The 27,829-nt window shown below is 47.7% G+C and overlaps 3 protein-coding genes across 13 annotated transcripts; 1 reads left to right on the top strand and 2 right to left on the bottom strand.

Annotated features, from left to right (window-relative positions):
• Nucleotides 1-1,357: 1,357 nt before the first annotated feature.
• PPIL3 (peptidylprolyl isomerase like 3) lies at nt 1,358-7,078 on the bottom strand. Of its 6 annotated transcripts, none has more exons than XM_065069567.1 (7): nt 6,971-7,078; nt 6,277-6,324; nt 5,280-5,354; nt 4,815-4,908; nt 4,375-4,442; nt 2,941-3,059; nt 1,358-1,745 (listed from the first exon to the last, which is right to left on the bottom strand). In XM_065069567.1, the coding sequence occupies exons 2-7, from the start codon at nt 6,277-6,279 to the stop codon at nt 1,619-1,621; spliced, it is 486 nt and encodes a 161-aa protein (XP_064925639.1). In that variant the 5' UTR covers nt 6,280-6,324; nt 6,971-7,078; the 3' UTR covers nt 1,358-1,618. The 6 variants fall into 6 exon arrangements, 5 of the variants coding, with proteins under 5 accessions (XP_064925639.1, XP_064925636.1, XP_064925637.1 ...); XM_065069564.1 differs by having other exon boundaries at nt 6,008-6,324; nt 6,971-7,034; XM_065069565.1 differs by having other exon boundaries at nt 5,490-6,324; nt 6,971-7,026.
• NIF3L1 (NGG1 interacting factor 3 like 1) lies at nt 6,982-12,909 on the top strand. Of its 5 annotated transcripts, none has more exons than XM_005511298.3 (7): nt 6,982-7,108; nt 8,192-8,627; nt 9,087-9,252; nt 10,126-10,252; nt 10,333-10,471; nt 11,597-11,680; nt 12,089-12,909. In XM_005511298.3, the coding sequence occupies exons 2-7, from the start codon at nt 8,198-8,200 to the stop codon at nt 12,271-12,273; spliced, it is 1,131 nt and encodes a 376-aa protein (XP_005511355.1). In that variant the 5' UTR covers nt 6,982-7,108; nt 8,192-8,197; the 3' UTR covers nt 12,274-12,909. The 5 variants fall into 5 exon arrangements, with proteins under 5 accessions (XP_005511355.1, XP_021155178.1, XP_064925633.1 ...); XM_021299503.2 differs by having other exon boundaries at nt 7,065-7,211; XM_065069561.1 differs by having other exon boundaries at nt 7,076-7,137.
• A 733-nt stretch (nt 12,910-13,642) lies between these two features.
• Nucleotides 13,643-27,727, bottom strand: ORC2 (origin recognition complex subunit 2). 2 transcript variants are annotated; one of them, XM_005511302.3, is made up of 16 exons: nt 27,393-27,726; nt 26,265-26,408; nt 25,887-25,973; nt 24,933-25,022; nt 24,181-24,212; nt 22,814-22,871; nt 22,045-22,226; nt 21,343-21,441; nt 20,243-20,352; nt 19,540-19,672; nt 19,052-19,148; nt 17,445-17,591; nt 16,683-16,854; nt 16,281-16,342; nt 15,433-15,551; nt 13,643-14,792 (listed from the first exon to the last, which is right to left on the bottom strand). In XM_005511302.3, exons 1-16 carry the CDS (start codon nt 27,481-27,483, stop codon nt 14,706-14,708), a joined length of 1,710 nt encoding a protein of 569 aa, XP_005511359.1. In that variant the 5' UTR covers nt 27,484-27,726; the 3' UTR covers nt 13,643-14,705. The 2 variants fall into 2 exon arrangements, with proteins under 2 accessions (XP_005511359.1, XP_064925605.1); XM_065069533.1 differs by lacking the exon at nt 26,265-26,408 and having other exon boundaries at nt 27,393-27,727.
• Between the last annotated feature and the right edge of the window lie 102 nt (nt 27,728-27,829).

The following is a 27,829-nucleotide window of genomic DNA, read 5'->3' as shown; positions in this document are numbered from 1 at the left end:
GAGGTTACACAGGAAGGTGTCCAGGCGGGTTGGAATGTCTGCACAGAAGGAGACTCCACAACCTCCCTGGGCAGCCTGGGCCAGGCTCTGCCACCCTCACCAGGAACAAGTTTCTTCTCATATTTAAGTGGAACCTCCCGTGTTCCAGTTTGAACCCATTACCCCTTGTCCTGTCACTGGTTGTCACCGAGAAGAGCCTGGCTCCATCCTCCTGACACTCCCCCTTTCCATATTGATCCCCATGAATGAGTCCCCCCTCAGTCTCCTCTTGTCCAGCTCCAGAGCCCCAGCTCCCTCAGCCTTTCCTCACACGGGAGATGCTCCACTCCCTTCAGCATCTTGGTGGCTCTAACCAGCACCTACCAGAGGTCTAAAGGACCACACATGACTAAAACGTGCCTTTTTAATCTATTTTCTTTTTTTCTTCTGCGAAGGGCTAAACCTTCTGAAACACTTCCAACCCTGATAAATGACCCTATTGTTTTTTTAATTTCCCCAGCTGCCCATGTGATCAACACACAACATGTACGTTACACATACAAGTTATAACGCACCATTGCTTTCCTTTTGTCAGGCCAAGCCCTGCTGCCAGCACCACGTACCTGTGACAGCAAAATGCCAGCAGAGCTCAGAGACCATCTAGAACACATACACTGAATCCCTCCATCACAGCCATAACGCAAGAGTGTTGTCTTAATGTATTTTTCTTTACCACCCACAACTAAAACCACCCCTTCCACAGCCGGGCTCCTTCCCACTCTGTCTCGCCTTCTCTTCCACCAACCCCACCGTTATTTTTTCCTGTTCTAGTCCAGTTTCTCAGGGAGAACCCGGGGAAGGTTCAGAACCACAAACAGGAAAACACACCATACAGTTTTTTAAAGTTCCGATGTAATCCTGTCCCGTAAGACCAATTCTCTCCTTCCAACACACAGCTTTAGATAAATAGAAAGGATCGGCTTTCTCATTTGTTCAACATCATCTTGGCTACAGGAGCTTTTATTATTTTGGCTGTATCAGGATATTCTGATCAGAACTCTGCCCGGAGTCTTTGTGTCACCACTCTCTGTTGTGTTTACCCCGCACTGCCTGTGCAGTCAAGTGATGAAAACCGAGTTAATGTACGGTTCCCTAGTTTAGATCAACAGCCACGTAATCACCCAAACAGTCTTTCGCACCAAAAAACAGAGGAAGAAGCGATAGTTCCCAATCTGCCTTTTGGGGAGGCTGAAGCGGTGACCATCCCAACACAGCAGTACAGGAGCAAGCACTGCTCTGAAAACCATAGCATGAAATTGTAGCAAAGGACATTGTTTCAACCTAGTACACCTACAAAAGACAGGGCAGAAAACAAAGATTTGCGAACAAAAAAATATATATTTAAAAAGCGCCTTATTTAACAAGTATAAAAAGCAACATTTAAACATCAAAATCCTGTAACGCACTCTGGAGAAAGCTTCGAAAAGTGTGATAACTCCCGAAGACGGTCACAACTCCCAAAATCCTGCCTTCGATGAGCAAAGGGGTGATCCAGCTCCAGGAAACCTGGCACCAGAAAGCCCGTCCCCCAGCAGCTGAGCTCACCGGTCTCTGAGGGACGTGCCCAGGCGCCCCGTGGCTACAGAGCAAAAGGGTTGGCGTGAATGGTGATATCTTTAATGCGGACATCGTTAAGAGGTCGGTAGGTTTTCTCATTCACAGGCAGCTTCTCCAGCTCGTCCAGGGTCTCCAAGCCATCAATAACTCTGGAAGAAAAGCACAAGCGCTGGGAACCTCCTTCTAATAGTGACCGAAACTGAGATATCTCCAAGCATTTTGCAGTAAACTATCACAGGGCAAGGGCTTTGCAAGCGGCACAAGACAGCCCAAACGTGATATACGGCATATATTTTGAAAGGAAATATTAAGCGTCCGTGACAGATTCTGGTAAAAAGTAGAAATATCACCCACCGACCTGTACCATGTTTTACACCACCCGTAGCCCTATACAGACCCATCGTGGCAGAGGTTTAATAGCAGCAAGATACTGGCCATACCAAACTTCACTGCGCATTACGGCTAGGAAATCCATTTCCCAATGAGAGACGCTGATTTCTAACCTTCCGACTCAAAGACGAGACTGGACAAAATCATGAATAACTGGGTAAATCTAACGGTACAAATAAGCTCAGGCTTTCAGACCTCCTGACCAGGCTGAAGAAGCGGCAAGAGAGAAAATGACAGCAACACCTATACTGAGCTGCCTATACACAACGCAAAGGGTAGAAAAGAGTATTAGCACATCTCTATAGTTTCCTTTGAATATTTAACTCCATTTAACACAAGCAGCTTTCTCTCAGCAGTCATTTGCACACTGGAAGCTTTTTAACTACAAGCAAAAGACATTTCCACGGCTCTGAGATCTGAAAGCAGGTCTGAAAGACTCAAAAGTGAAAAGATTCGCTTTGAGGATTATATATTATTAGTGGTGCCTATAAACACGTTTTAACAACCTCATCTGGTTGTATAAACTGTCAGTTCCTTGAGTTTTATCTGACCAACCGCAGCGTGACCACGTTGGTACCTCCATCCCCAGAGCCGGTCCCCACTCAGGCTCTTGCTTCTCAGCAAACCCTACAACCCTGTATCCGCTTGTTCTGGACTTCGCTTAAAATCAAGCTGCATCCCTTTGGGCACAGCCGAAGAGCTAAGCTGGCCAGAGAACCACAAAACAACCCAAAAAAGGTAATTTTCAATACGCCTGTTTTCACCGAATTCCCTACTACTACGAAAAACGAAGAGGCGTTTTGGAGCACCTAATTCCGGTGATAGCGCAAGAACGTACATTTACATCTACGCGCCCAATGTTTCGAAAAGCTTTAGAACCAACCGCAAGCTTCTGAATTTGCACTGCGTGTGCCCCGAGACGTGCGGATCCTCCCGAGCGGGTGGGTCACTCACTTTCCGAACACGGTGTACTTCATGTCCAGGTGCGGCTGCTTGCCGTAAGTGATGAAGAACTGCGACCCGTTGGTGTTGGGCCCGTTGTTTGCCATCGAAACGACCCCGCGGACGCTGTGCTGAAAGAGAAAAAGCGCAGCACGGATCCAGCGTGTGACAGCAGGACTAGCACCGGCACTGTGCGAGTGACTCGGACACTGCCGTTATTGAGAACCAAAACTGCTTGCTAATGTATTCCATCCCAGTTCACAGGATCACAGTATGTTTGGGATTGGAAGGGCCCTGGAAAGCTCATGCAGTGCAATCCCCCCATGGAGCAGGAACACCCAGATGAGGTTACACAGGAAGGTGTCCAGGCGGGTTGGAATGTCTGCACAGAAGGAGACTCCACAACCCCCCTGGGCAGCCTGGGCCAGGCTCTGCCACCCTCACCAGGAACAAGTTTCTTCTTAAATTTAAGTGGAACCTCCTGTGTTCCAGTTTGCACCCACTGCCCCTTGTCCTGTCACTGGTTGTCACCGAGAAGAGCCTGGCTCCATCCTCCTGACACTCCCCCTTTCCATATTGATCCCCATGGATGAGTCCCCCCTCAGTCTCCTCTTGTCCAGCTCCAGAGCCCCAGCTCCCTCAGCCTTTCCTCACACGGGAGATGCTCCACTTCCTTCAGCATCTTGGTGGCTGCGCTGGACTCTCTCCAGCAGTTCCCTGTCCTGCTGGAACTGAGGGGCCACAACTGGACACAATATTCCAGGTGTGGTCTCCCCAGGGCAGAGCAGAGGGGCAGGAGAACCTCTCTGACCTACTGACCACCCCCTTCTAACCCACCCCAGGTACCATTGGCTTCCTGGCCACAAGGGCCCAGTGCTGGCTCATGGTCATCCTGCTGTCCCCAGGACCCCCAGGTCCCTTTCCCCTACACTGCTCTCTAATGGGTCATTCTCCAACTTATACTGGAACCTGGGGTTGTTCCTGCCCAGATTCAAGACTCTACACTTGCCCTGGTTATATTTCATTAAATTATTCCCTGCCCAACTCTCCAGCCTGTCCAGGTCTCTGGATGGCAGCACAGCCTCTGGCGTGTCAGCCACTCCTCCCAGCTCGGTGTCATCAGCAAACTTGCTGATAGTCACTCTATTCCCATGGTTACCTCCTCAAAACTGCCCTTACAATGAGAAATTACTTCTTGGCCTTCAGCGCACAAAACCCACTTTGTTACAAACTCTTTCTGCTCCAGGCCTCGGCGATGAAAACCCTCAAACCCAACTCGCCAAGTACAGAAGCACCTGTTCCTATTTTAATAATGCTTTCTGCCCCCTTATTGTGGGATTATACTTTGCTTCACTATGGCCAGAGAGGTATGAAATACAGTACAACACAATGCTGACTGGAAAGCTCACAGGGAAACACAACTGCACGTCGAGAACGCAGAAATACCTTGAGGTATTCACTGAATTCATCTTCGAACTTCTTGCCCCAGATGCTGTTGCCTCCTTTCCCAGTGCCTGAGGGAGAAGCACCACAACACATCACTGCATTTGCAGACTGAAAACTGCGCCGAGCAGAGACACAACAGCTGTTCAACAGCTGCCAGGTCAGCAGAACCATCACCTTTAGTGGAAACAGCTGGAAAAACTCAAGTTTGTGGAATGCTTTATGTAGAACGCGTGGTTATTTAGAACTAGGTTAATGGCTGCTCTTCTGCAAGCTCATCATAAAAACTTCCCCCAGCAACACAGTAATTCTTACATTTTATTTTTGCTTTATGTATGGTTTGGGTTTAATATTAATGCTTATATTTTCTTTATGTTTCTTTATATTTATAAGGGTTTTTTTAATGCGCATTTTTCTATAGAGACCCTAGCAGTAGAGTTTACCTAATGGATCTCCTGTCTGAACCATGAAGCCCTTTATATTCCGGTGAAACACGCAGCCATTGTAGTAGTTACTAGCACAGAGAGCCAGGAAATTCTAAGGAAATGAAACAAACCATATTAGCAAACAAGCAGACATAGGATCCTCTCACTAAAACAACGGCACTAGCAAGACCAAGACCAACCCTTCTGTCTCTGCTCTGCATTGCAACCATCTGAATTCTAGAGTATCGCCACAGAACAGTCACAAATTACAGTTAATACGCTCCTTTGGCATTGTCACAGAAGGGATTTTAAATAAAACTTAGAGCACGAGGTTGTCTGACTTAGGAAACAAAGAAGCCTGAGATGCGCCCAGATGTATCACTTCCATTCAATATAAGTTTATTGCAGAAAGGCAAACCTGGGGCCTCTGACAGGCTGGGATTGATTCTCACTCTATTGAATTAAAATGCTCCTGCTACTTACTTCGCAAGTCTTGGGTGTGCGCTCGCAGAACAGCTCGATTTTAACATCTCCCACGTCAGTGTGCAGCGTGACAGCCTGGGCAAGAGCCAGAAAAGGATCAGGACATCAGCAATGAAATACTGGCAGACTCGGTTTGAATCCCCGGCCCCACCAACAGCGCAGGCGACTTCCCGCTGCAAATAACCACTGTTTCAATATTCGGCCACAAACCTTCCACGTTCCCAGCGACATCGCCAGGAAGCACTTGGTTTCATTTCGTCGTAGGACAAAGCAAGTTTGCCACGGTAATGCAGAAGCTGTCACAGTCCAGAGATACGATACTCAAATGTATGATTATATAGATAGATATAACGTATCTGCTTCAGAAGATCACGGTGTGGTTTGCAATCAGAGGAACAACGGGCCTGCGGCCTCGTGAGTGATAAGGCCAGTTTTGAACGGCACCACGTATCATCTGCCTTCACAAACAAGCAAACCTACAAAATCACACACCAGGGACAAGTGTACAGGAAAACTAACAAAAATCAGCATTGTGATAACACTGGTGTACTGTTCCAGAAGCCTACAGGTGCAGGGGAGGAGACAGTCGCCTGTAATGTCCATGGAAATCCTAATGGAAATCCTACAAAAGGTGTATGTACAATTTAAGACGCCCAGTCGTATATCTCTATCTCCCGAGTTGCTAAACTTGAAGTGCAGGTCACATACACTCGCACAGGGCTACATACTTGCGACTTGAACAACGCTCCTGCGGCAAGAGAAACCAAACGAGATGACCAAATATTAACCAAATCTTTCGGACTTGTGCCAGTGGACGTCTTTTCCTTTTCACAATATCTCGCCATGAGTCTGACACGAAAACCTGAGCTTTTTATGACAAATTCTGCCCATCACCAGGGCGGAATGTGTAAGGCTTTGCGATGCAGAGCAGCTGTTCCCTCTCCAGATGAGCACTTCAGAGAGCATGAAAACACATTAAAAGTGCCACTCTTCTCACCATGTCCACTTATGGGAAAGCTGAGGTAGATCCGCGTACAGCAATTTCCTGCAAAGAAAACACATGATTTTATTTTTCCCCAGTTCTTTTTGATTGTAAAATACCGTGCGGTTGTGTGCTATTATACCGCCCAGTTCTGCAGTGCCACCCTGCGAATAAATGTTTTGCTTGCATTATGCAGCTACACAGCATATAAAGGACAAGAAAGAAGAACTTAGAGAAAGGGAGTGGAGGCAAATCCCGCCCTTTTCGAGGGTGAAAGCTTATCCTAAGCAAGCGTAGCTTTTCCAAACATATGGTTTTACAAATGACAGCAATTCGCAGATAAAACCCATATTACTGTACCTAAAAAGAAGCATGATTGGGAGCAACCTTCAGATCCCTGCATCCAAGCACAGGATCAAACTTTTATTTTTATTTCTTTTTTCTAGTTTTAGTCACATTTTGATGTAAAGCATTTGGAATGATGTCAACGAAATCGCAGCTGTGTGGAAATCAACATTTTTACGGGCTGATTCCCTGTCTATACCCTGCCCAGCACCCCACTGCGACCCGCCGGCCCTCGGCTCCTCTTTTCTCCCGATTTGAGGTAATTCCACCCCAAACTCCGCTCCTTCGCCACCCCACGGCCGTGCGATCCTGACAGGCGGCACGGCACCGCCCCGCCCCGCCCCGCGCTGCCCCTCGCACCAACCTGCCGAGACCGGGACCCACCGCGCTCCCGCCGCCGGGCAGCGGCTCCCGCGGGCGGGCAGGAAAGGGCGGGGCCGCCCCGCTCAGCGCCGGAAGGGGCAGGGCCAGGCGAGGACCCGCTACGGGGCCCAGGCAGAAGGTTAGCGTGGGCCTGGCGCCAGCGATACGGTCTGTTCGGCGGCCAGGTCTACCCCGCAGTCCGGGCGGGGGGGAATCGGGTCTACCTCGCATCCCCGGCGGTGGTGAGGTCTACGCCGGGGCCCGGGCAGGAGGGGCTCAGGTCTACCCCGCGTTCCGGGCGGCGGTGAGATCCACCTCACGGTCCGGGAGGGGGTGAGGTCTACCCTGTGGCCAGGTCTACCCCGCAGCCTGGGCAGGGAGGCTCAGGTCTATCCCGCGTTCCGGGCGGCGGTGAGATCCACCTCACGGTCCGGGCGGGGGCTCCGGTCTACCTCGCAGTCCGGAAGGGGGTGAGGTCTACCCTGTGGCCAGGTCTAATCCGCAGCCTGGGCAGGGGGGCTCAGGTCTATCCCGCGTTCAGGGTGGCGGTGAGGTCTACCCCACGGTCTGTGCATGGGGGCCAGGCATACCCGGCGGTCCGGGCGGAGGCTCCGGTCTACCTCGCGGTCCGGGAGGGGCTGAGGTCTACCCTGTGGCCAGGTCTACCCCGCAGCCTGGGCAGGGGGGCTCAGGTCTATCCCACGTTCCGGGCGGCGGTGAGATCCACCTCACGGTCCGGGCGGGGGGTCAGGTCTACCTTGCATTCCGGGAGGGGGTGAGGTCTACCCTGTGGCCAGCTTTACCCCGCAGCCTCGGCAGGGGGGCTCAGGTCTATCCCGCGTTCCGGCGGCGGTGAGGTCTACCTCACGGTCCGGGCGGGGGGTCAGGTCAACCTCGCAGTCCGGGAGGGGGTGAGGTCTACCCTGTGGCCAGGTCTACCCCGCAGCCTGGGCAGGGGGGCTCAGGTCTATCCCGCCTTCAGGGTGGCGGTGAGGTCTACCCCACGGTCTGTGCATGGGGGTCAGGCATACCCCGCGGTCCGGGCGGGGGTCAGGTCTACCTCGTGGCCAGGTCTAACCCGCGGCCTGGGCGGCGCCGCCAGCGCTCCTGGCGGTGCCGGGGCGGGAGGAGGCCGGGCCGCATTGGCAGCACAACACCCTTAGCCCTGCTGCTTCAAGCGGTGAGTCCCCCGCGCTCAGGCCTGCCCGTTTTCCCTCTGCAGAGCTGCATGCTGCTGCCGGGCGCGCCACTGCTGCGCTGGCCACTCCGCTGTTCCCTGCGCCACCCGCCTGCCCGCTGCCTCATGGAGCTGCGGGCGCTCGTGTCTGCCCTAGGCGACTTTGCGTCCCTCTCTCTGGCTGAGAGCTGGGACAACGTGGGGCTGCTGGTGGAGCCGAGCCCTCCCCACACCGTGAACACCCTGTTCCTCACCAACGACCTCACGGAGGAGGTGATGGAGGAGGCCGTGCAAAGGAAGGCAGAGCTCGTTCTTTCTTACCACCCTCCCATATTTGCGCCACTCAAGCGGGTAACGTGGCAGACCTGGAAGGAGCGGCTCGTGGTCCGGGCCCTGGAGCACAGAGTTGGGATTTACTCCCCGCACACGGCGTACGATGCTGTACCACACGGAGTCAATGCCTGGCTGGCCAAGGGACTCGGTGAGACTCTGTTAAAAACAAACAAAAAGGTTAACATCATTCTTCACTATACGTTATAGGGTACCTTTCTTTATTTTCCTTTCTTCCAGCTTTTACAGGTATGATTTGAGTACTTTCCTCACCCCCCTCTATTCTTCTAGTACTTCCAAGTACTCTAAGCATATTTTAGGAAATTTATCCGGGTGAGGAATACCAGATACAGACACTAGAGGACATTTTCAGATGCACGACTGCACTATGGGAGGCAGTCGGAACTGGCGCAGCATTATTTGTTGTCCATCTTGGTTGGAAAGTTCAGACGACTGACTTTAAACCACCACCTTTAATTTATAAAGTCCAAGATCACAGAAAATGGATTAAACTGCAACTTTTATTACCTTCTCGTTAGGATATTTGCTAAATCAGTGTCAGGATATTTATCCAGCTTTATGAAACAGCAGTCTCGTGCCGTTTTCTCAGGTGCCTGTACGTGCATCCCGCTGCGCCCGTCGGCTGCGCCGAGCCAGCCCGCCGAGGGCACGCACCGCGTGGAGTTCTGTGTGGGCAGCCCTGAGCGCCTGGACACGCTGCTATCCAAAATCAGAGGCATCCAGGAGATCTCCTGCCTCACCACACTCCCTGCCAGGTACTGGCTTCGCTCTCTAATGTTGCATTCTTTCTGTCATTTGAAACAAACCCACAGAATCGGAATTGTATTTTACGGTTGTAATCCCTTTGGTGCTCTGTGCGTTGCATCTGCAGCAGATCTTGAAAGTTAAGGAATAATCATCCCTTTCTGATCAATCTGTGTTGCACTACACGGTAACAGCACCTCAGTGTAACATCATGTAGATCACAGTATCACAGTATGTTTGGGATTGGAAGGGACCTCAGAAGATCATCCAGTCCAATCCCCCTGCTGGAGCAGGAACGCCCAGGTGAGGTCGCACAGGAACATGTCCAGGCGGGTTTTGAATGTCTCCAGAGAAGGAGACTCCACAACCCCCCTGGGCAGCCTGGGCCAGGCTCTGTCACCCTCACTGAGAAGAAGTTTTTTCTCAAATTTAAGCGGAACCTCTTGTGTCCCAGCTTGATCCCATTACCCCTTGTCCTATCATTGTTTGCCACCGAGAAGAGCCTGGCTCCATCCTCATGGCACTCACCCTTTATATATTTATAAACATTAATGAGGTCCCCCCTTAGTCTCCTCTTCTCCAAACTAAAGAGACCCAGCTCCCTCAGCCTTTCTTCATAAGGGAGATGCTCCACTCCCTTAATCATCTTGGTTGCCCTGATTAGAGGTGGTGAAGCAGAGTATTAACAGGAAATTTGAAGAGGACAGTTGAGTTAAGTACCCATATCTGTTTCTTTGAGAAGAATAGACTAGGTTAAGCTATCACAACATCTTTTTTCTTTCTCTGTGGCAGAATAGCCACTGGGATAATAGAACAGCTTTGATTTAGATTAATATGATGCTGCATTGTGTTCCTTAGCAAGCACCAAGCATATCTTTCCTCAGGGTTGAAGGTGAGGAGCAAACACGAGTCACTCTGAGCTGCTCCCAGAAAGCCCTGTTGGAGGTGGTGGCTTTACTGTCCCAAAATAGCCTTCTTTATCACAGGACCGAGATTCTCTTGTTACAAAAGGTAATAACATCCCATATTACTGGAAAGCAATGAGAACTTCTGGAGTCAGCTTTCTCACAGTAATTTTCACTTCTTTTCAGCCTCTTCTTCCCCACACGGGAATGGGACGTCTATGCACGCTGAGCGAGCCGGTGTCCTTGTCAGACGTGATGGGACGGATCAAAAGCCACCTAAAATTACCGCACATCCGCTTAGCCCTGGGAACGGGCAAGGCTCTAGGTAAAGGGGCCCGGCAGTACGGCATTAGTACCGGTATTGCGGGATGACAGGCAGCATGAGTGTGTCAAACACTGCGGCCTCGGACGGGTTCTCTTCCAAGTGGGATGAAGCACTAAGACAAGACACAGCGGTTTTGAATTCACATGATATAACCACGCACAAAGAATCCCATCTGTGGTTTTAATTGGAAGTTCTGTATCTGTCACCATGAAGAAGGGACAGTCCAAGTTGAATATGAGACATCCTTTTCCATCATTTGTATAACTACTAAGATTTCCCCCCCAGGTTAGCAGACACAAATGTGTACCATTTCATTGTACACTCTCTTTCGTGACCAAACAGTAAATTTCAAAGCACTTTAAAGTAGTAAGATGCTTGATGGCGTCCTTACAAACATGTAACTGTCCGTTTTTAAATGAAGAGAAATAGTGGCAAAGAAGGTAAACTATCCTAGCTCAGCGGGTCACTAATGAAAACGTGGAACAAGCATCCTCTTATCCTCTATCCTAATCTCCAAGGCCACAACAATTAGAATCTGAGAGCAAATTTATTGAGAACTGATGAGACAGAAGTCTTATGACAAACCACTTAAACTATCATTTACATTAAAAAACAAAAAAAAACCAAACCAAAGTATTTTGAAGGCTCTCATTGTGGTGTGGGATTGTGGTGGTGTGATGCCACAAATCAACAGTAATTACACAGCAACATGCTGTAAAACCTTAATAGAAATCGAAAACTTTGTGGTGTGTCCCCTCTCCCTAGTGAATGTCATATATATGGAGAATTAACTTTCCTGCCACTATCACATATGTAACAGCTTGGAATCAGCAATCATAGCAAACGGGCAGATTTTTAGTGGTATGGTTTTCTGCAAACTTTCCTCCCCCTTGAAGAAAAAAGCAAACCACACACCTATTTGGTACACTGAGGATTTTGCGGTATTACCTGAGACGTTCCAGGCCCTTGACTCTTTCAAATTGACAGATGTGTCTCTTCCTCCAACAAACTTACACTGACTCTCAAATGAAGGTAGCGGTTATTGTGAAACACTGAATAGCAGCAGCAGCACCCTGAGGGCTGAGCAAGGGGAAAGGGGCTCACCTGGCACCTTGTGTCCTGCAGAATCGCCAGTGAAGAAGGTTGCTCTGTGTGCTGGCTCTGGGAGCAGCGTCCTGAAGGGAACGGAAGCTGACCTCTATCTCACAGGTAAAAGATTTGGGTGCTCTTTCTTTATAAAAATAGTCACTAGGCAAAAAAAAGGAAAAAAAAGGGGTTGACTGGCTGTTGAAAGATCTGGCCAAAAAGCATTATCTGTTATAATCGAGAAACAATCAGTTGTTGGAATTACGGAAAAATAACATAAGAACCATTGTGGATCAGGTGGCTGTATGGCACAGTGAAGGTTATTTGAGTTGAAACATTGCTATACGTGCATTATTTCAACACAAAATCGGTGTCAGTGGCAGGCTATTGCAACCCTCGGTGTGTTTCTCCTTTGGCAAGACACAAGGTATTTCCTCAGTTCCTGACAGTTCCCTAATGGAACATAACGTCTGCAGAATCTTCCAGACTTCCAAACCACTCTGCATGCTTCTTTCTTTCTCTAAATGGCAGGGGAGATGTCCCACCACGACGTTCTGGATGCGGTCGCCAATGGGATAAGCGTTATTCTGTGTGAGCACAGCAACACCGAGCGAGGCTTCTTGTCAGAGCTGCGTGAGGCGCTAGCTGTCCACCTACAGAACAAAATCAACATCGTCGTGTCCGAGAAAGACAGAGATCCCCTCCAGGTGGTATAGGAGAAAACAAAAACATCAAAAAATTGGACAGAATTCCCTTGAGTTTCATGGTATGTGGCACAGACCTGTCCAGCTGCAAACTTCATGGAGATGTGCTGAATTGGGTCAGTACAGAATGATTGTGTTATATATTCCATCAAAGTCTGGGATATGTTTTGTCATGTCGGATAAATACATGCTTGTTTTGGGATACTGAAGGCTGATTGACTCAATTACCGGGCTGCACCTGAATAAATTTACTGCATACAGTTACATCTGATACCCATGATACTCAAAGATTGGTTTGGGTAAAATATAAAAACCTAACTTACCTCCAGTTTTAAGCTCATGCAGCAGTTCTGCCCTCGTGCAGTTACATCTAATCATATCAGTACAAGTCACTGATACTTTAGCTAATTAATCTCCTGATAATATTTAATGAAAGGGTGTGGATCACCCATTTGCATTAACAGTCATTTTAAGGCACCACTGATATACAACTATACACAATTCAGGTATTTGGTACTGGTATTCAGTTGCACAAGCTCCCATTAATGCAGCTTTAAGGCTAATAGATGGACTCTCAATTAAAAAAAAGCTTTGGAAGGTTGTAACTTCTTTAACAAAACTGTAAATAAATTTAATATGCCATTGTTACTTTCTTTTTAAAACAGTTTTTATACCCATGGCTCTTAATTACAGGATTACTAGAACTGAACAAGTAGCATTTTCACCACTGATAAAGCTTGGCTTTTAGTTTGGAAGGTAGGGTGGGGTTTTTTGGTGTGTGTGTGTGTTTGCTGGTGGGGTGTTTTGTGTGTGTATGTGTTGTTTGTTTGTTTTAATTAAAAAGAGATCTCCTAGTAGTATACCTTACCATATCTGGATTAATATGCACACCAGAAGAATATTTAAACAAAACTGAAACTTGCAAATTCATAACGCACTAGGTGGTGTCTTCCGTTGAATATAAATTAAATCTTGAGTTTCACAGGAGCTGCAGAGAGTCAAAGGACTGCAAAACAAGATGTGGTTGCTGCTTAGTTATAACACAATTTAAAGCTATAAGACGGTAAAGTTTCTCCAACAACATCTCTTCGAGCAGCAGAGTTCTTGAACTCTACACCTAACTTACAGAACCTGGGTAAGACACAATACCTAGAACCCAGTTCTAGTGGTTCTGACAGCAGCCTAAGTAGTGACAGGCAGGATCTGATGCGTTTTGGACAGTTCTGGAATTGCACCCTGTAAAATGCAAGTGCCACGAAAAGAGAACGTGAATTAGCAAGTGTTCTGGGGGAAGAAGGTGGAGAGTCCTCCTGGCATGTGCCAGAAGGATCTCTGTCTTCCTATAACACAAAAAAGGATAGTGGAAAACGAGACAAGCTAATGAAAATTAATAAAGTACTTTATTTGATTGATTTGAACTATTACAACATTAAGCTGTAACACAGCTACCAAATACGAGACATACAGAGTCCCTGAAGTCTGGCTGGCAGACTACAATTGATGGAACTGTAGGGCTTACTCCCACATACCTGAGAAAAAAAGTGACGAAAAGCAAGCTGTCAAACTTCAGCAGTCTCCCAACCTCTCTAAGGGCTTAACAAAATGGGAGAGCTTGTCAGTGGCATTTAAGGCCTCCTCCAGGATCAGTGGATGCTCCTGATGTAAAAAATACATATACACAATCAAGCTTTTAAAAAATAAACAGAGAAACTTCACAGCCTATTCGTATTCCTGGATTTCAACTTGGAAAGTAGATGAAAGACACTGGATCCTCTCACCCCCACCAACAAGAAATGACTTGAATCCATCATAATTTTGATTATCTAAATCTTCTCATAAAAGGACTTGGGTTTGGGACAAGCCTTTCAGTTCTATTGCCAGAATTCAATAAGTTACCCACAGCATCCCAAACCCGCTAGTATTCTCCTTTCTCATGCAGTCCAGGCAGGTCCCTTCGCATTATAAATATTGGCTTCTCCATCCACTGGAGGCCAGCCTTTCATAATTGGGAAAGGAGCACTGGAAAGCACTCAGGTGAGAGAAGTTGCACCAGTAGTGCAAACTGAAGCTCTGGCTTGCACTTCCCAAGAAAACAGCTCCACTCAAACCCTCCTATCTGGTGAGGTAGAGAGCAGAAAGCACAATCTTCCCAAGTTTATTTTTCTGGCTGTAAGGCTGGCTGCATAGATACGGAGAAGGCATCATCTGAGCGAAGAGACAACACAGGCAAATCCTACACAGCAAGAGATGCCTTCCTTATAGAAGTCATCGTTCCAAACTACCTGAAGTAGTTGAACAACAATCATCGTTCGTGACAATTATGACATTTCAATAAGTAGTCCAGCAGCCTTGGGGTTGGAGGGAGAGAGATCCAAACGCAGGCAGGACCCTCTCCAGCATCCCTTGGGAGCAGTTGCCATAGACGCCCTGAGAACACAGAGGCATCACGCATCTTCATCCTCTTTCTCCAAGAAGTCAGTCAAGGTACTGTCATCTACAGGAATTAATAAGTATTCCACACCATCACCTCCCTGAGAACAGACACGCATACACATTTTTGTTAACGCCAGCACACAGGGCAACGCAAGCCACTCAATAACACTGTGACACTAACGTCTGGATGAGAGCTGGACAGCATCCTGGAGGAGAACATTGCCAAAAAGCAGGAATCCTTCACTAGAGCAACACTGGAAATGCACAAATACTGAGAAAAGGCAGTGTGGGAGAAATCTTCTGGCAGTCTGTGCCAGTCTGACAGGACACAGCTCCTCAACGCTGCGTTCCCATACTTAGCGCTGCTTTACTGCCTCATTACTGGGACTAGCCGGCGTTCCTCCCTCGTGCAAATGCAGGGAACTGTTGGAAGCAGACTGCCAGGCTCCTGACTCCGGTGCTTCTCAAGCTCTTCAGGAAGAAAAGGCCTGTAGGTTGCTGGGTAACCAAAGCACACTGCATTTTTACAGCCCTCTGTCCGCGCAGAGGGCACTGACAAATTGGAGTCATGGACAGAGCTGCAGAATTTCAGCCCTCTGCTCGTTCCTAGGGGCTTCAAACCCTACAGCCTCACTGTAAGCTGCAGAGCAGTGTCTTAGGGACACTCAGGAGCAAGCAAGCCTGTTTTTTGGTTTAAGGTGGCTGAATACCCAGAGTTATCTTCTTCCCCCAACTCACCCGCTTGGTCCGGATGAGCTTGTGGTCCCTGAATTCTGTCAGCTGTGCCCGGAGCGTCAGGTCGCTGTTGACAAGGAAAGCCTCCCGACACTGCTGGTAGAAGTCTTGGAAAGACAGCCCTGGAGACAGAAAAAGGTGAGAACAAGAAACTCTAGTGGTAAGATTGATTTTTTCCCAGGTCTAACAACATGTTATCTCTGCCTACAAATCTTGCTTTGGCTTAGACCATAGTGGCTAACAGCAACATCATCACTTCTTTCAAGTATACAGCCAAGCTAATTCTTCAGCAACTAATGGAAGGCAGCTGAATGAACAGTCCAGTCACCCTTTTTGCCTCACGGGATTTTAACAGTACTTTAAATGCACTTCCCAGCATGGTTAGTCCTTATCATTACTATGTTATTTATATCCCCTGCAGCACCTGTTAGAGACAGCTGAGAGAATATTGCACGTGTATCCTAGAAAGCAAGGACACGCCAGGATTCGCATAGACAGGAGCAGCACAGGAACACAATCTCCTGTCTTGCCCTGGCCCTTTAAGAGTCAGTTATGCAAATTCATTTTCTTCCTTTATTTTAATTTTTTAACTCCACAGCCCACCACAAATGGTCTCACTCCTGTCTAAAGATCGAAGCAGGTGACAATAAGAGGAGGTCTATCAGAACCAGCCAGTCGATTGACCTCCTGTCAGTCAGACACGGTACCACTAGAAAGACAGTGTGCACCGCACGTCTGGCTGAGCCAGCGGCAACAGCGCTGCTCTTGCTGGGGGTGTCACCTGCGTACCAAAAGCCAGCGCCACTGGGACTAAACTGGTAATGGCAACATGCCAAACAGGTGAGGAATACCTGGATAAGATGGGTTGTCCTTGTGTTCCAGCTGGTAACGAGCAAGCAGTCTGAATATCCCCCTATGTGGAAGGAGAGAGGAAAAATAAAAAAAACCAAACCAAAGCACAAAAACCAGCACAACAACCCACAAACCCCAAACCACCCACCATTAGAAAACATTAACTGATCTCTCCCTCACAACCAAGGACTTTGTGCATGAATCTCGCCACTGGACAAAGCTTGCTATCCAAATGCTGTTCATTTAAAGTAAGCAATCGATTGGAAGCCAGGTCCCACCACCTTCATCTTGAACATTGTTGTCAGAAAACAGGGACTGACTCCTGCTGGGTGAAGACCAGAATAACCCAGTAAGGCCTGGATCCTCAGCGAGTGCTGCTAGGAAGTATGACAGTGCCTAACCTGGCGTTGGGAGTGAGACTGCGCAGGACGTGCGTCAGGGAGCTCAAAGCCAAAGATCCAGATTGTTGTACTAAGAGCGAGTTCTCGTAAGACGTTTCTTCCGCATAAGGACTAAACGTGGTTGTTTCATACCAAAGCCAGTTGTAGAGGCTTAGCTTTGCCTGATCCCACACTAGACAGAGAGAAAATAAAGAGCAGACAGAACTGGGAATTCAGCTTTCCTATGGCGTTAAAGAAGTAATACTAAAACGTACTTAGTTCTACCGTAGTATTTGACGGAACAATGTATGCTGTGAAATTTACAGTACATGCACCCAGGTACTTGCAGTACAAGTAAACCAAATTCTCCACAACAAAACGTTTGCGCGCATCCCTTTTTCATACTGGCTTCACAGATATGCTGTAAACCCTCCCAGACTCAGCGGTGCGCAAAGAATTTCTGGCTGATGAATTGTTTAGATGCAATGACAGACATAACATCCAATCTCCACTTCAGTAAGTCCCTAAATCAACGGGCGCCAGAAGCTTGGAGTCTATTTGTATATTACGATCACCGACTGGTAGTTCTCAGTATCTTAATACAGTTTTGGTGCGATGCAGCCAGGTCTCAGTCTGGGCTTCCAGCTGCTACCACCATACGTGCGTCACCAGATCGATTTTGCACATGGACAGTAACACATGAGCTTATCAAACACGCTCAGCGGCCCCAAAATAGAATGTGGATTCTTCTCTCTTTGCTACACCAGGCCCCAAGGGACTCACTGAGAGGAGCATTGATGTGGTCGATAGAGGCAATGAGGTAAATGTTAGGCAGAGAGGATAACTGTGCGAGGATCTGCTGACTTCTTTCTCCTCTCAGCATCTGGCTGTCCAGGTTATGAATGAGGACATAGAGTTCTAAAGATGAATCTGCAAGGTCAGAAAAAACAGCAGATAATCAATCAAAGAAACGGCACACAAAGTGGTTTCCCATTCGCGGCGCAGCCTAGGACAAGTCTCTTCCACCAGGCTCCATATTCATCCCTCCAATATCAAATCACTTTCCTTGTATGGCTTCCTTCGAGCTCTATCCCACCCTTGGTGTTTCTGAGCACCTGAAGGGTTTTCCTCAATTCGCTGTACCGCAGTTCACACCACAGCTACAGTTCTTTTCGCAGTTTAAGCTTTCCTCTTTATAATCCACTTCCCACTTGCTCACGGCTTTTCCAGGAACTGCCCTACTAGCTCAGACTTGTAGTCACGCGATTCAAGGTCATCCAAATGTGTTTTCAGGATGCAAATCTAAGCTGCTTTTGAATTACGTGACTAGGATCCTTAAACTCCACCTTGCACAATGAAAAATGCATTTTCTATCCAGTGTTGGAACCAAGGCATACTAACAACTGGAAACCTTTCCTACCGAGTGCTCAAAGGAAGTTCCAAAGACTTAGCTTGGATAATGCAAACGGTAGACATTAAAATTTCCAGTGAGCTCGTTGCTGCTGTTCTTATCCCTAGGAACAGCTCTTTCCCCAGTCCAGAAACGATTCCGGAACAGCAGCCAGTTTTTGTGCAAATGAATACATACTTGGCTGCCAATGGAAACCAAAGGTTCCTCAGACTCCCCGTCCGATCAGCTGTAGCGCACTACATGAGATGTAGATTCAGGTGGGTACTGCCATTAATCAGTCTTTTTCACTTAGTCTCACCAGAAATACTCACAAGGTAATGATGGAAAACAGAATGTAAACACCAATACCAAGCACAATTAAGATTCCACGGCAATTTGTGTATGCATACACAAGCAGTAAAACAGACATTCAAAAAGAATTCAGCAAGTGTTCCACGTGGCAATACCTGCTTCATTTGCATTTGAATCCAATTCTAACCTGCTTGTTTGACACTGCTGTCCTTTATTTCATTTTAACGTCAGTATTTTCATATATTTAAATTAATATTCCACTAAACCATATACATTTAAGCCTATACTGAAATTTACAGAAAGACCCTCGGGCCATGATTTTCCAGAGAAGCTCAAAGGACTTGATATGTGTCAGCAATTGTCATTCCAAATCGTTTTGCGAGTCCTTTGTTCTGTTCATCTCAGGGAGGTTGACACTTGGTCCTCAAGCAGTCGCTAAGGACCATCCTCCCTTGAGTTTCCCTATCCTGTGTTCCACCAGGAAACACTGACTGAAGTAACAGCCCCGGATCACATACACACACATTCCTGGTGCGTACATGTTTTCATATATGTGGCATAATTACAAGCTACAATAAACTAATAACCTGTAAACGCCCATATGAAAACTATGAGGAGAGAAAATGTCCAGGCTCTCCTAACAGTAAGTGGACTCTAACATTTTTATGTATAAAGTTAGTCATTTTACCTTCTTTAAACCTTTTAATGATGAATTCAAGATGGTCAAGGGGGCTGTGGAATGTCCCTGTATGGTCCAGTACCTCCTCTGTGATGGAGTTGAGAATCTGGAAGAGAAAACAGCAGTCCCTTCCGAAGGGCTCTGGCACAGAGGGACTTAGCACAGAACATCTGAAACTGAGCCCTTGATTATCACGAGGGAGGTAACCTGATTTTTACCCTCAAATCCCCAGAACAGCCAACATAACCAAAAAATTTCTACCCCTTTTCAAAATAGCGACATAAAAGAAGGTTTTAGACTGATAAGTATCTATTAATGATGGGAATTACTGCAATTCTTTCTTTAAACTCTTAAAAGAGAGATAGGAACTGCTCTTCATTCACGAGTCTCCTGCTATAGGATGCAGCAGCCTTCCTTAATATTTTACATGGAAAGACTTTAGAGGTAATTGTAACACAGGATGATCAGATAAACCCACGAGCTTTTCACACACTTACAGATCTCACAGTGATGCTGGGGAAGTATCCATTGACCACAAGGTGAATGGAATCCTGGAGCACAGAGGTACGGAACTTCTCCAACAAATCACGCTTTGAGCCCAGTCCATAAAGCACAATGTTGAAACCCCAGCTGCAGAAAAGCCAGTAAATACACTCAGGAATCTGAAATGTGGTATGTGCATCCTAGTAAAATAAGTGCTTTAGCAGGCTGGAGGCCCACAAATTTAGCAAAACATCTATGGGAAGAAAATGGTATTGGCCAAGAACAAGACTAGAACCGCAACTTCAGATAACAAAGAGTAACTAGCATTCACGTTCACCCCCTCACCAGTGATTATATTTAATGTTCACCATGGATCACAGCAATTACAAGAAAAAAAAGCACAATTAAACTATTCTCATATCTCTTTCTTATCCTAATTATTCCACAGAGAAAGAGGCAGGAAAGCATCAAGAGAACCTGGCAGGGCATCACAAAGCTTGCTTTATTTTTGAGAAGCAGGAAAAGCATCATCTTGACCAGAAAGATAAAATGTATACTGCTAACGTTTGCAACAGGACCACATTTTAAATGTAAGCAATCAAGCAAAGAAAAAAAGTCGCTCCTTAACTCATTCACGGGATATTGTTGACACGAGGTTAAGTTTACTGGCAGTGCCTGTTTACTGGGCTTCTTTGGTGATTCTCATCAGATACTTACTGTAAATGCAGCATCCACTTCGAAAACAGGGATTCATGTTGCTGGTTTAACTCTTTAATTTCAGCAGCATAGGCAAGGGGAGCTTTTTTCAAAAGGTCATGCAGTGTTTGCTGTGTCGAGAAAGAGATAAGATGCCACTCAGAGCTGAGAAAAAAAACCAAGACACATCTGGAGTCTTTACAAATACCCCTCTAGTGTGCTTTCAAGCTAGGGAGCAGAGCAGTTTTCACCACTGGTGCACTCAATTGGCGTTTTTTTGCTGAAGACCCCTCTAAGAACAGTTTTGCTGCTGGAGAAAACAAAGCAGAAATTAAGGAACCTTATTATGGGAACTGGAAGCCAGAGTAGGACTCGAACCGATACGGCACTGTTTTATCTCTTCCTGCCGAGTACAGGAGAACCACTGCTGAAATAACGGCCACGCTGAGATCCCACACGGCGGCAGGGAGACACCAGCGTCCCACCCCTGCTCGCAGGAGGATCCACATGCTTAGCACCGCCTCAGGCCTTTGTCGCTACAGGAGAACGCTCATAAACATCGGCTTACAAAAGAAATGCAGCCGAAAGGAAATAATGTGCAGCTGACAGATAAATGTAGAAAAAGCAGTATTTCAAAAGCATCAAGAATGAAATGATTAATTCAGCTTTAAAAATATGCTGGGATGTTGATGTTTAAACAGCAGAGTAGCATGCCAAATGACATCAAATCTACACTGCTCTCCCTTTCTCTCCAGTTTTAACAGCTTTGCTTTCCACTCCCTTGCAGTAGAAGACAGTTTACTCTGGAAAGAACACCAAGACAGCTGCAATGAACCAGACAAACACAGCACTGAGAGACAGACTGCCAGGCCGTCAGCTGCTTTGGAGCCAGCAGCAGATTTGATACTGCCAGCCTGGACTTCCTTCCAGAGCTGTTCTGAAAGAACTTGTTAAGAATCCAGATGTTTCTCTGGGTAGCAATTCCAGACAACCGGCATACACGCCATCTTTTAAAAACACAGATGGGTGCAAAAAGCAGTCCTAGGCACAAGAGCGCCAAGGAAATCTTCATCAGAGAAATCAAAAACTGCGGGAGTTGTGTGGTTCGCTATGAAACGTACCTGGTTCAGTCTTCTTTTCTGCAACTTCTGGAGCGTTCGGTCCGAAGTGAGCACCTTGGAACTGCTGTGTGCTTCAAAGTATTCCTCCACCAGGTTGCTCTAAAAACAGACAGCGAGGTCAGCAACACTCCTGCTATCAAGTCACCCCTTTCTCTTTGCACCCACAAACACATCTGACGATAGACATAGAGCAAGGATGAATAAAATGCCAGAAGATATTTGCAAAACTGGCTTCTACAGAAGCATTCTGCCAAAGCTAACCTAGTCAGATGGTCATTTTCTGAAAAGAGAGACAGAAAAAAGGGTTCTGAGATGGCAGAACACAGCAACAGCTCTAAGGGGGCACAGGGAACCCTTGTGCTGGAAGAAAATCAAACCACGAAGCTGAACACAAAGCCAGGAAGTCACCTGTGCTTTTTTTGGTGCTATAGGGCTCAATTTCTTCATCCTTTCTCAGTAGCAGATCTCCTTCTCCATGGACATCGCAGGCCCTCTCCCTCTGGAGCTGCTGAAGGCACCAACCAGACTGGCCCACACGCTGCCCATCGCATGGGGATTGCTCCCATGTACAGCAAGCCAAGCCAGCTCGCCTGATTTGAAACCAGCCCGAGAGTTCTTCCCCACAGTTTGGTGTGGTCACTGACAGCTTGTTGTCACTAAATATCCACTAAATATCAGGGGTGTCTTTTTCTGCACACTCACCATCTTGTCCTCCTTAACTTTCTTGGCTAGGGTGTTTCTGGGAGGAGACACAGACGCAGCCTTAGTTTTTGCTGGGGTCTTTTGACCTGATAAACCAGCGCTGCCTTCTTTCTGGTCGTCTTCATCCTCCTCTGAGCAGGAAGCAGAATATTCACTCTCACTTTCTAAATCAGGATCTGGAGCTAAAGGATAAATTTAAGGTTAAAAGCTAGCAATGACTTCTTACACAGAACACATCTGGCACCATCTTGCTCTCTCACATACAGACTCTAGATGTTTTTCAAGCATATGATTCCCAAAGGTATTTCACAGAACAGTAAAATCAATGCTTAACGTACACGGCTGTTTCTTTCCCAGTTCCAGGCTCACAAATTCTTGTTTAGTAAAGATTGCTCCTTGACACCAACTAAGAAACATAATCCTACCATAAAAAGTCACTAAAGAATGGACAACGGAATTCCCTATTTCTCATTTTTATGACTTGGTTCAAGCAATTGTGCCAGACATAAGCGCCAGCACAGGTTAGAGTACTGAGAGTTTTGTCTCTTTTGATCATGGTACTGAACTTGGTGCTTCTAACCCTTTCAGCCTTTTCCTAAGTATCAACCCGTCGCAGGGAAAGGTCTACACGGACTGCTTTAAAGACATTTCTACGCTCGGCAGGGTTGCTTCAGCCAGGCTGCCACTATGGGCAGAAGCCCACCAGGAGAACCTCTCCTCTGAACACTGTGTCTCACTGTGGGAGCGGACTGCAAAGGTTCAGCTTTACCTGCTAGCCTCTTCCGGAGTCTGTAAGGGGTGGTAGACACAAATTCTTTCTTTTTACTCTGTAACAGCAAAGAGAAAACATGCATTAGAAGAAACATATACTTCCTCAAAACAGCCCTCTGCCAAGCAAAGAGTAGAATGAGGCTACATTTCCAAGCTGTTTCAGCCCAGAAGAAATGTGGAGAGCAGAGGCAGTCAGTATGGAGAGTTCTTTTTTTGCCATTCAGAGCTAGAGGGGCGCAGGATCAGGTTCCAAAAGGGGCTTAATTCTTTCAACTCCTGTCCCGAGATGGAGGTCGAAAAGTGTGAAATCTCCAACCAAGATGCCAATCCTGGCCCCTCAGGAAGAGTCAAAGTGAAGCAATGACGGACTGGAAATGCTTCAGCTCCCCCAGGCAGTCACCTTCCATGTCACACTGCCCACTCCATGTCATTGGGAAGTCCACTATGAAAACTGCTGCCAGAATGACAGAAGACCCCTCTGAATACTAAACCCAGAAGAAGTACAGCAAAGGGAACCCAAGCAGCCTGGGCTCAACAAATTGCAGAGGCGTGTCTTCCTTACCTGTGTGCAAAGCACACGCCTGACTTAGACACCAGATTAAGTCTAGAGTACTTAGGAAACACTTTTGTTAATCCTGCCAAAGTGGACATGAAATAACTGAGGAGCGAACATGGCATCCCAAACCAGCATCTCTTACAGGCATATTGCATCCTGGAATCTTACACCAGAAAAGCCGTGCATAAATTTCTAGTATGACAGTACATCACTTTAGAAAGCCAGCTGTTTCACAGCACTCTCTTTATAACCACAACTGGCAGTCCTGGGCTGTATCTCCCTGCAGCATCACAAAAGATTATGTCAATTTACACCCGCCCTCCCTTTATCACATTTAGTTTCTATAAACCAACACTACAGTAAAAAACCGAACAGCACGACAATTCTTGAATTCCTGTTCTAACAGCACTCCTTACAATGAAGGCTGTTTCTTCCTTGGATGAGAAACTGGAAAGCTGCGAGATCCACAGTGTATTAAGGAACTGTCTAATATCCTCATTTGTGTGATGCAAGGAAATAGTCTCCACTCGTGCTAATTCAGCCATCAAACCCACTGTTTGCCCACTGACTCTAAATCCCATGGTCCTGATTAATGGCAGCTCTGGTTCTTACTTGAGTTACTCCTGCCCAGGTGAATTAGGAGAGACATCTGTACCGTGGACAAGGCTTTTCAAGGTCCTTCCTTTCTACAGCTGTAGCAACTGGCCAGTTCAAGTTTTTAAAGTGCAAAAAGACAACGAGAAACAAGAGCAAAAACCCTACAAAAAAACCCACCACCAAACCCCAAGCAAAGTAGAGTGATCACTCACCCTCTGCTGCACTTTGTTTGAACTTGGACGTTCTGCAAAGCAAGAAACAGCATTGTTCAGAGCACTGCATATTTTCAAGAGCGGCACAAAATGGTCCATTAGAAAAACAGAGGTACACTGCACCAAAATATCAGCTCCATGGGTGGTTAATCCTATGACGGGAGCCTTTAGTTCCTCACGGGCAAAGAGAGAACACAGTCAACATTGTTAGCACAGAACACAGCTTTTAATTCTGCGCACAGCTCTGGGACACCATCAGCAGAAAGGAAGAGGCTGGAAAACAAGGTCATGTCCTCTCCCTGAGCACATCCAACTGCATTTCTGGGCACGACATAATGTGCTCTTGCCAGTGCTGACCCGCACTGACTTCTCCCACCTTTATTTCTCCCTACAGCACTGGGTGCTTGAATGTTGTATAATAAAGTATGAATTTACACATGAACACCCACAGAATCCTACCCATTTGGTGCTCAGCACATCCGCTCAGCCCATCTCTCTCTCTAGCGCAAGCATATCTGTTGAACACAGAGGAAATCGTGAAGTGCCTCAGCAACAGAGCGGGGAGAAGTTCCCGTTTTCACCTGAGCTGACACCCAGGTGAACCAGAGGCCATGCAAACCAAGCTGTTCCGTCTACAACGGTGAGCTGACGGGAATACTCGAGCGGGACAGAAGCTGGCGCTGCCGGCATCCAGATAGAAACAGAACCCCCATTCACTCAGCTGCGGATCCCCAAGGCAGGACAGGACTTACTGCTGCTTTGCGGGGTTTTGGCTGTCTTCTCAGGGCACTCGGAGTGACCAGCTGCAACAATCTGTCCTGGTGTCTGCGCTAATTCCGAGGCTGCGGGAAATAGGGGGAAGGGAAGAAGTTTCACATGTTAGGTACAAAACTGCCAGCTCTGGCTAGTCAGCCACGGAGCTATACACCTGAAACTCTCTATTAATCTCCCAGTTATTTCAGGAAGCGTATCAGATACTTCGTATTTTTTTTTTTCTAAGCCTAGTGGTGAATATAATCCTTAACAAACATTTTCAAAGGCTAAACTCCTCAGTTAATTCAATTTATGAGTATAGCTGAGGCAATGGCAGAGCATGCTTTGCTCCCTGGGAGACCACACATCTTCGAATCAGAGCAATGTTCGGTCTTGCTCACTTAGTCCTAAACACCAATAAAGTTCAGAAGGTGCTGGACACACAAAGACTCTTCAAGCAAGAGGAAACGTAGCAACAACAGGACTCAATTATCTTATTTGAACCAGAGCTGCCACTTCTGTTTGCTTCTCCTGAGTCCACAGTTCGCCTAGCAAGAACACTCAGATCCTTTAAGCAGGAGAAACGCCCTGACACACTAAGCTAATACGGCCTTTTTGACTCTTTGCTATGCAATGAATTATTCTCAGATCATCAGAAATTACACAAATAAAACCCCTGCCATTCTTTGGCACTTACACACAAACTTTCTTTCAGAATTAAGCAAGTTCCACTTTTTCTTATGTGTTTATTTATTTATTATCTGTATTTCTTATCCCCACCATGCCTTTGCTTTCTCCTAGCCCTGTGCTTTTGTTTCTAAGGAAGACTGATTCAGAGCCAGATAAAAACTACTGAAAACATATCTTTCGAATAAACAGAAGTGACAAATCACATTAACAGAGCACTCAAGAAAAGACCATAGCCAGAGCAAGAATGAAAGTGGAAAACATACCCAGCTCTACCATTTTGCTGGAGCGTTTGGGAGTCTGGAATGAATAAACTTCACCACCACTTACACTTGACCCATTTCCCATTGAACCTGTGGAAAGAAATGTTACTTGTAGCTATTTAAAAAACACTGGTATAATCCCAACCCAAGGAGGATGGCATGCAGCATTTACTGCTTGACTCAAAGGACTCTTTATATTGCAGGTGTTAGGAAACAGACATCATAATAAAATCCTAGAACCATTATCCTCTTGTCTACCTGTTACCACAAACGCAGCTAGAGCTGGTCAACCCTCAAAAGCAATTTCATCAACATTGTACAACCCTGACAATCCACAAATCTCCTGAAGCCCTAGTTGTGTTAGGTTTTCCCCACTAATACCTTGGGCACATATTCCAAGTGCAGCAACATAGTTCTTCTCTTCCAGGATTTCCTGAGCTCCATCGTCGGAAATATCCTCAAGCTTCTTCACAAATGTCTTCAAAGTGACTGTCAGCTGAGTCTTATCTTTCCGTACTTTAACACCTAGCATTGCAATAAGAGCTTTAACCTCTTGCTATTTCGTCGTTTCTACTGCAGTAGTATGCAGCTACCCCGTTTAGAGACCAAGTTCCTGTTGGGTAAATCACTAAACAAAGTCGAAAAGCTGTCCTGCTAAAAGAACAGCTGGCTGTGCGCTGGTGCTCAGCTGACCCTGCAGCCATCAGTCTGTTCTGTACCACACAAGCTGGTTCCTGCAGTCCCCGAGGACAAGACCCCTGTGTCTGCACACACCAGCTTCCACGGTTTGGGAGAAATCACAGAAGCACAGCGTGTTTGGGGTTGCAGGGAGATCCCCCAGCCTCAGCCCTGCACACACAGGGTCACCAGAGCTGATCACACAAGGTCGGTCCAGGCGGGTTGGAATGTCTGCAGAGAAGGAGACTCCACAACCCCCCTGGGCAGCCTGGGCCAGGCTCTGCCACCCTCACCAGGAACAAGTTTCTTCTCAAATTTAAGTGGAACCTCCTGTTCCAGTTTGTACCCATAAACCAGGCGGGTTTGAATGTCCCAGAGCAGGAGCCTCCACACCCGCTCTGGGCAGCCTGGGCCAGGCTCCGGCACCTCCCAGCGAAGAAGTTTCTCCTCATGTTCAGACGGACCCTCCTGTGTTTCAGTCTGTGCCCGTTGCCCCTCACCCTGGCGCTGGGCACCACTGAACAGTCTGGTCCGTCCTCTGACACCCACCCTGAGATATTGATCCCACTGATCAGATCCCTCCCAGCTTCTCTCCGGCTGGACAGCCCCAGCTCTCCCAGTCTCTCCCGATCAGAAAGACGCTCCAGACCCCTCAGCATCTCTGTGTCCCTCCGCTGGACTCTCTCCAGTGACGCCTCGTCCTTAACCTGGGGAGCCCAGCACTGACACGGGAGGCCCGGCCAGGGCCTCAGCCGCCCGGAGAAGGCTCCCTGCCCGGGGGCGCCAGGCTGCCCGGCCCGCTCCGTGGGCGCCGCCCCGGGCCGGCCGTACCTGAGTCCTCAGCGATGTGCTTCAAGACCTGCTCGTCGGGCACGAACTTCACCTCCAGCGCGCCGCGCTCCCTCCGCCCCGCCTGGCTCATGGCGAGCGCCGCCGGGTGCCCCTCAGAACCGTCCTCCGCCTCGCCGCGCTCCAGCGGGCCCGACCCTCGGGCTCCTGCCTCCTCCTCTGCGGCGCAGCAGGAGGCGGGGCGGCCCCACCGGCCGGAGAACCAGCGGCTCCACCGCCCCCCGCCCTCACAGCCACCGGGGCGGGCACCGCCGCACCTGACTGACGTGCGTCCCGGCCAACCCGCGACCTGCTTTCCCGTCTCACCTCCCGCCGGCGGGAGCGGCGAGAGGGCGGGACTTCCGCTGCCAGCAGGGCGGGAACCCGGGGGCGGAAACGCGGCGTTGCTATGGAGACGCGAAGCCGCCGTGAGGGAAGCG

This window comes from Columba livia, chromosome 7 (genome assembly GCF_036013475.1).
Source record: "Columba livia isolate bColLiv1 breed racing homer chromosome 7, bColLiv1.pat.W.v2, whole genome shotgun sequence".
In the NCBI taxonomy this organism is placed as follows: Eukaryota; Metazoa; Chordata; class Aves; order Columbiformes; family Columbidae; genus Columba; species Columba livia.
This window is presented reverse-complemented; position numbering and strand designations above follow the sequence as displayed.

Coding starts and splice junctions, on each gene's coding strand:
- NIF3L1 (XM_005511298.3), top strand. CDS start 8,198: ATGCTGCTGCCGGGCGCGCCACTGCTGCGCTGGCCACTCCGCTGTTCC. Junction 9,253..10,125: donor CTCACCACACTCCCTGCCAG/GTACTGGCTTCG, acceptor ATCTTTCCTCAG/GGTTGAAGGTGAGGAGCAAA. Junction 10,472..11,596: donor GGGAACGGGCAAGGCTCTAG/GTAAAGGGGCCC, acceptor TGTGTCCTGCAG/AATCGCCAGTGAAGAAGGTT.
- ORC2 (XM_005511302.3), bottom strand. CDS start 27,483: ATGAGCCAGGCGGGGCGGAGGGAGCGCGGCGCGCTGGAGGTGAAGTTC. Junction 25,974..26,264: donor ACTTGGAATATGTGCCCAAG/GTATTAGTGGGG, acceptor TTCTTTCCACAG/GTTCAATGGGAAATGGGTCA. Junction 16,855..17,444: donor CCACATCAATGCTCCTCTCA/GTGAGTCCCTTG, acceptor CTCTCTGTCTAG/TGTGGGATCAGGCAAAGCTA.
- PPIL3 (XM_065069564.1), bottom strand. CDS start 6,124: ATGGCGAGATATTGTGAAAAGGAAAAGACGTCCACTGGCACAAGTCCG. Junction 5,355..6,007: donor GAGCGTTGTTCAAGTCGCAA/GTATGTAGCCCT, acceptor GCTCTTGCCCAG/GCTGTCACGCTGCACACTGA. Junction 3,060..4,374: donor AATTCAGTGAATACCTCAAG/GTATTTCTGCGT, acceptor TTTCTCTTTCAG/CACAGCGTCCGCGGGGTCGT.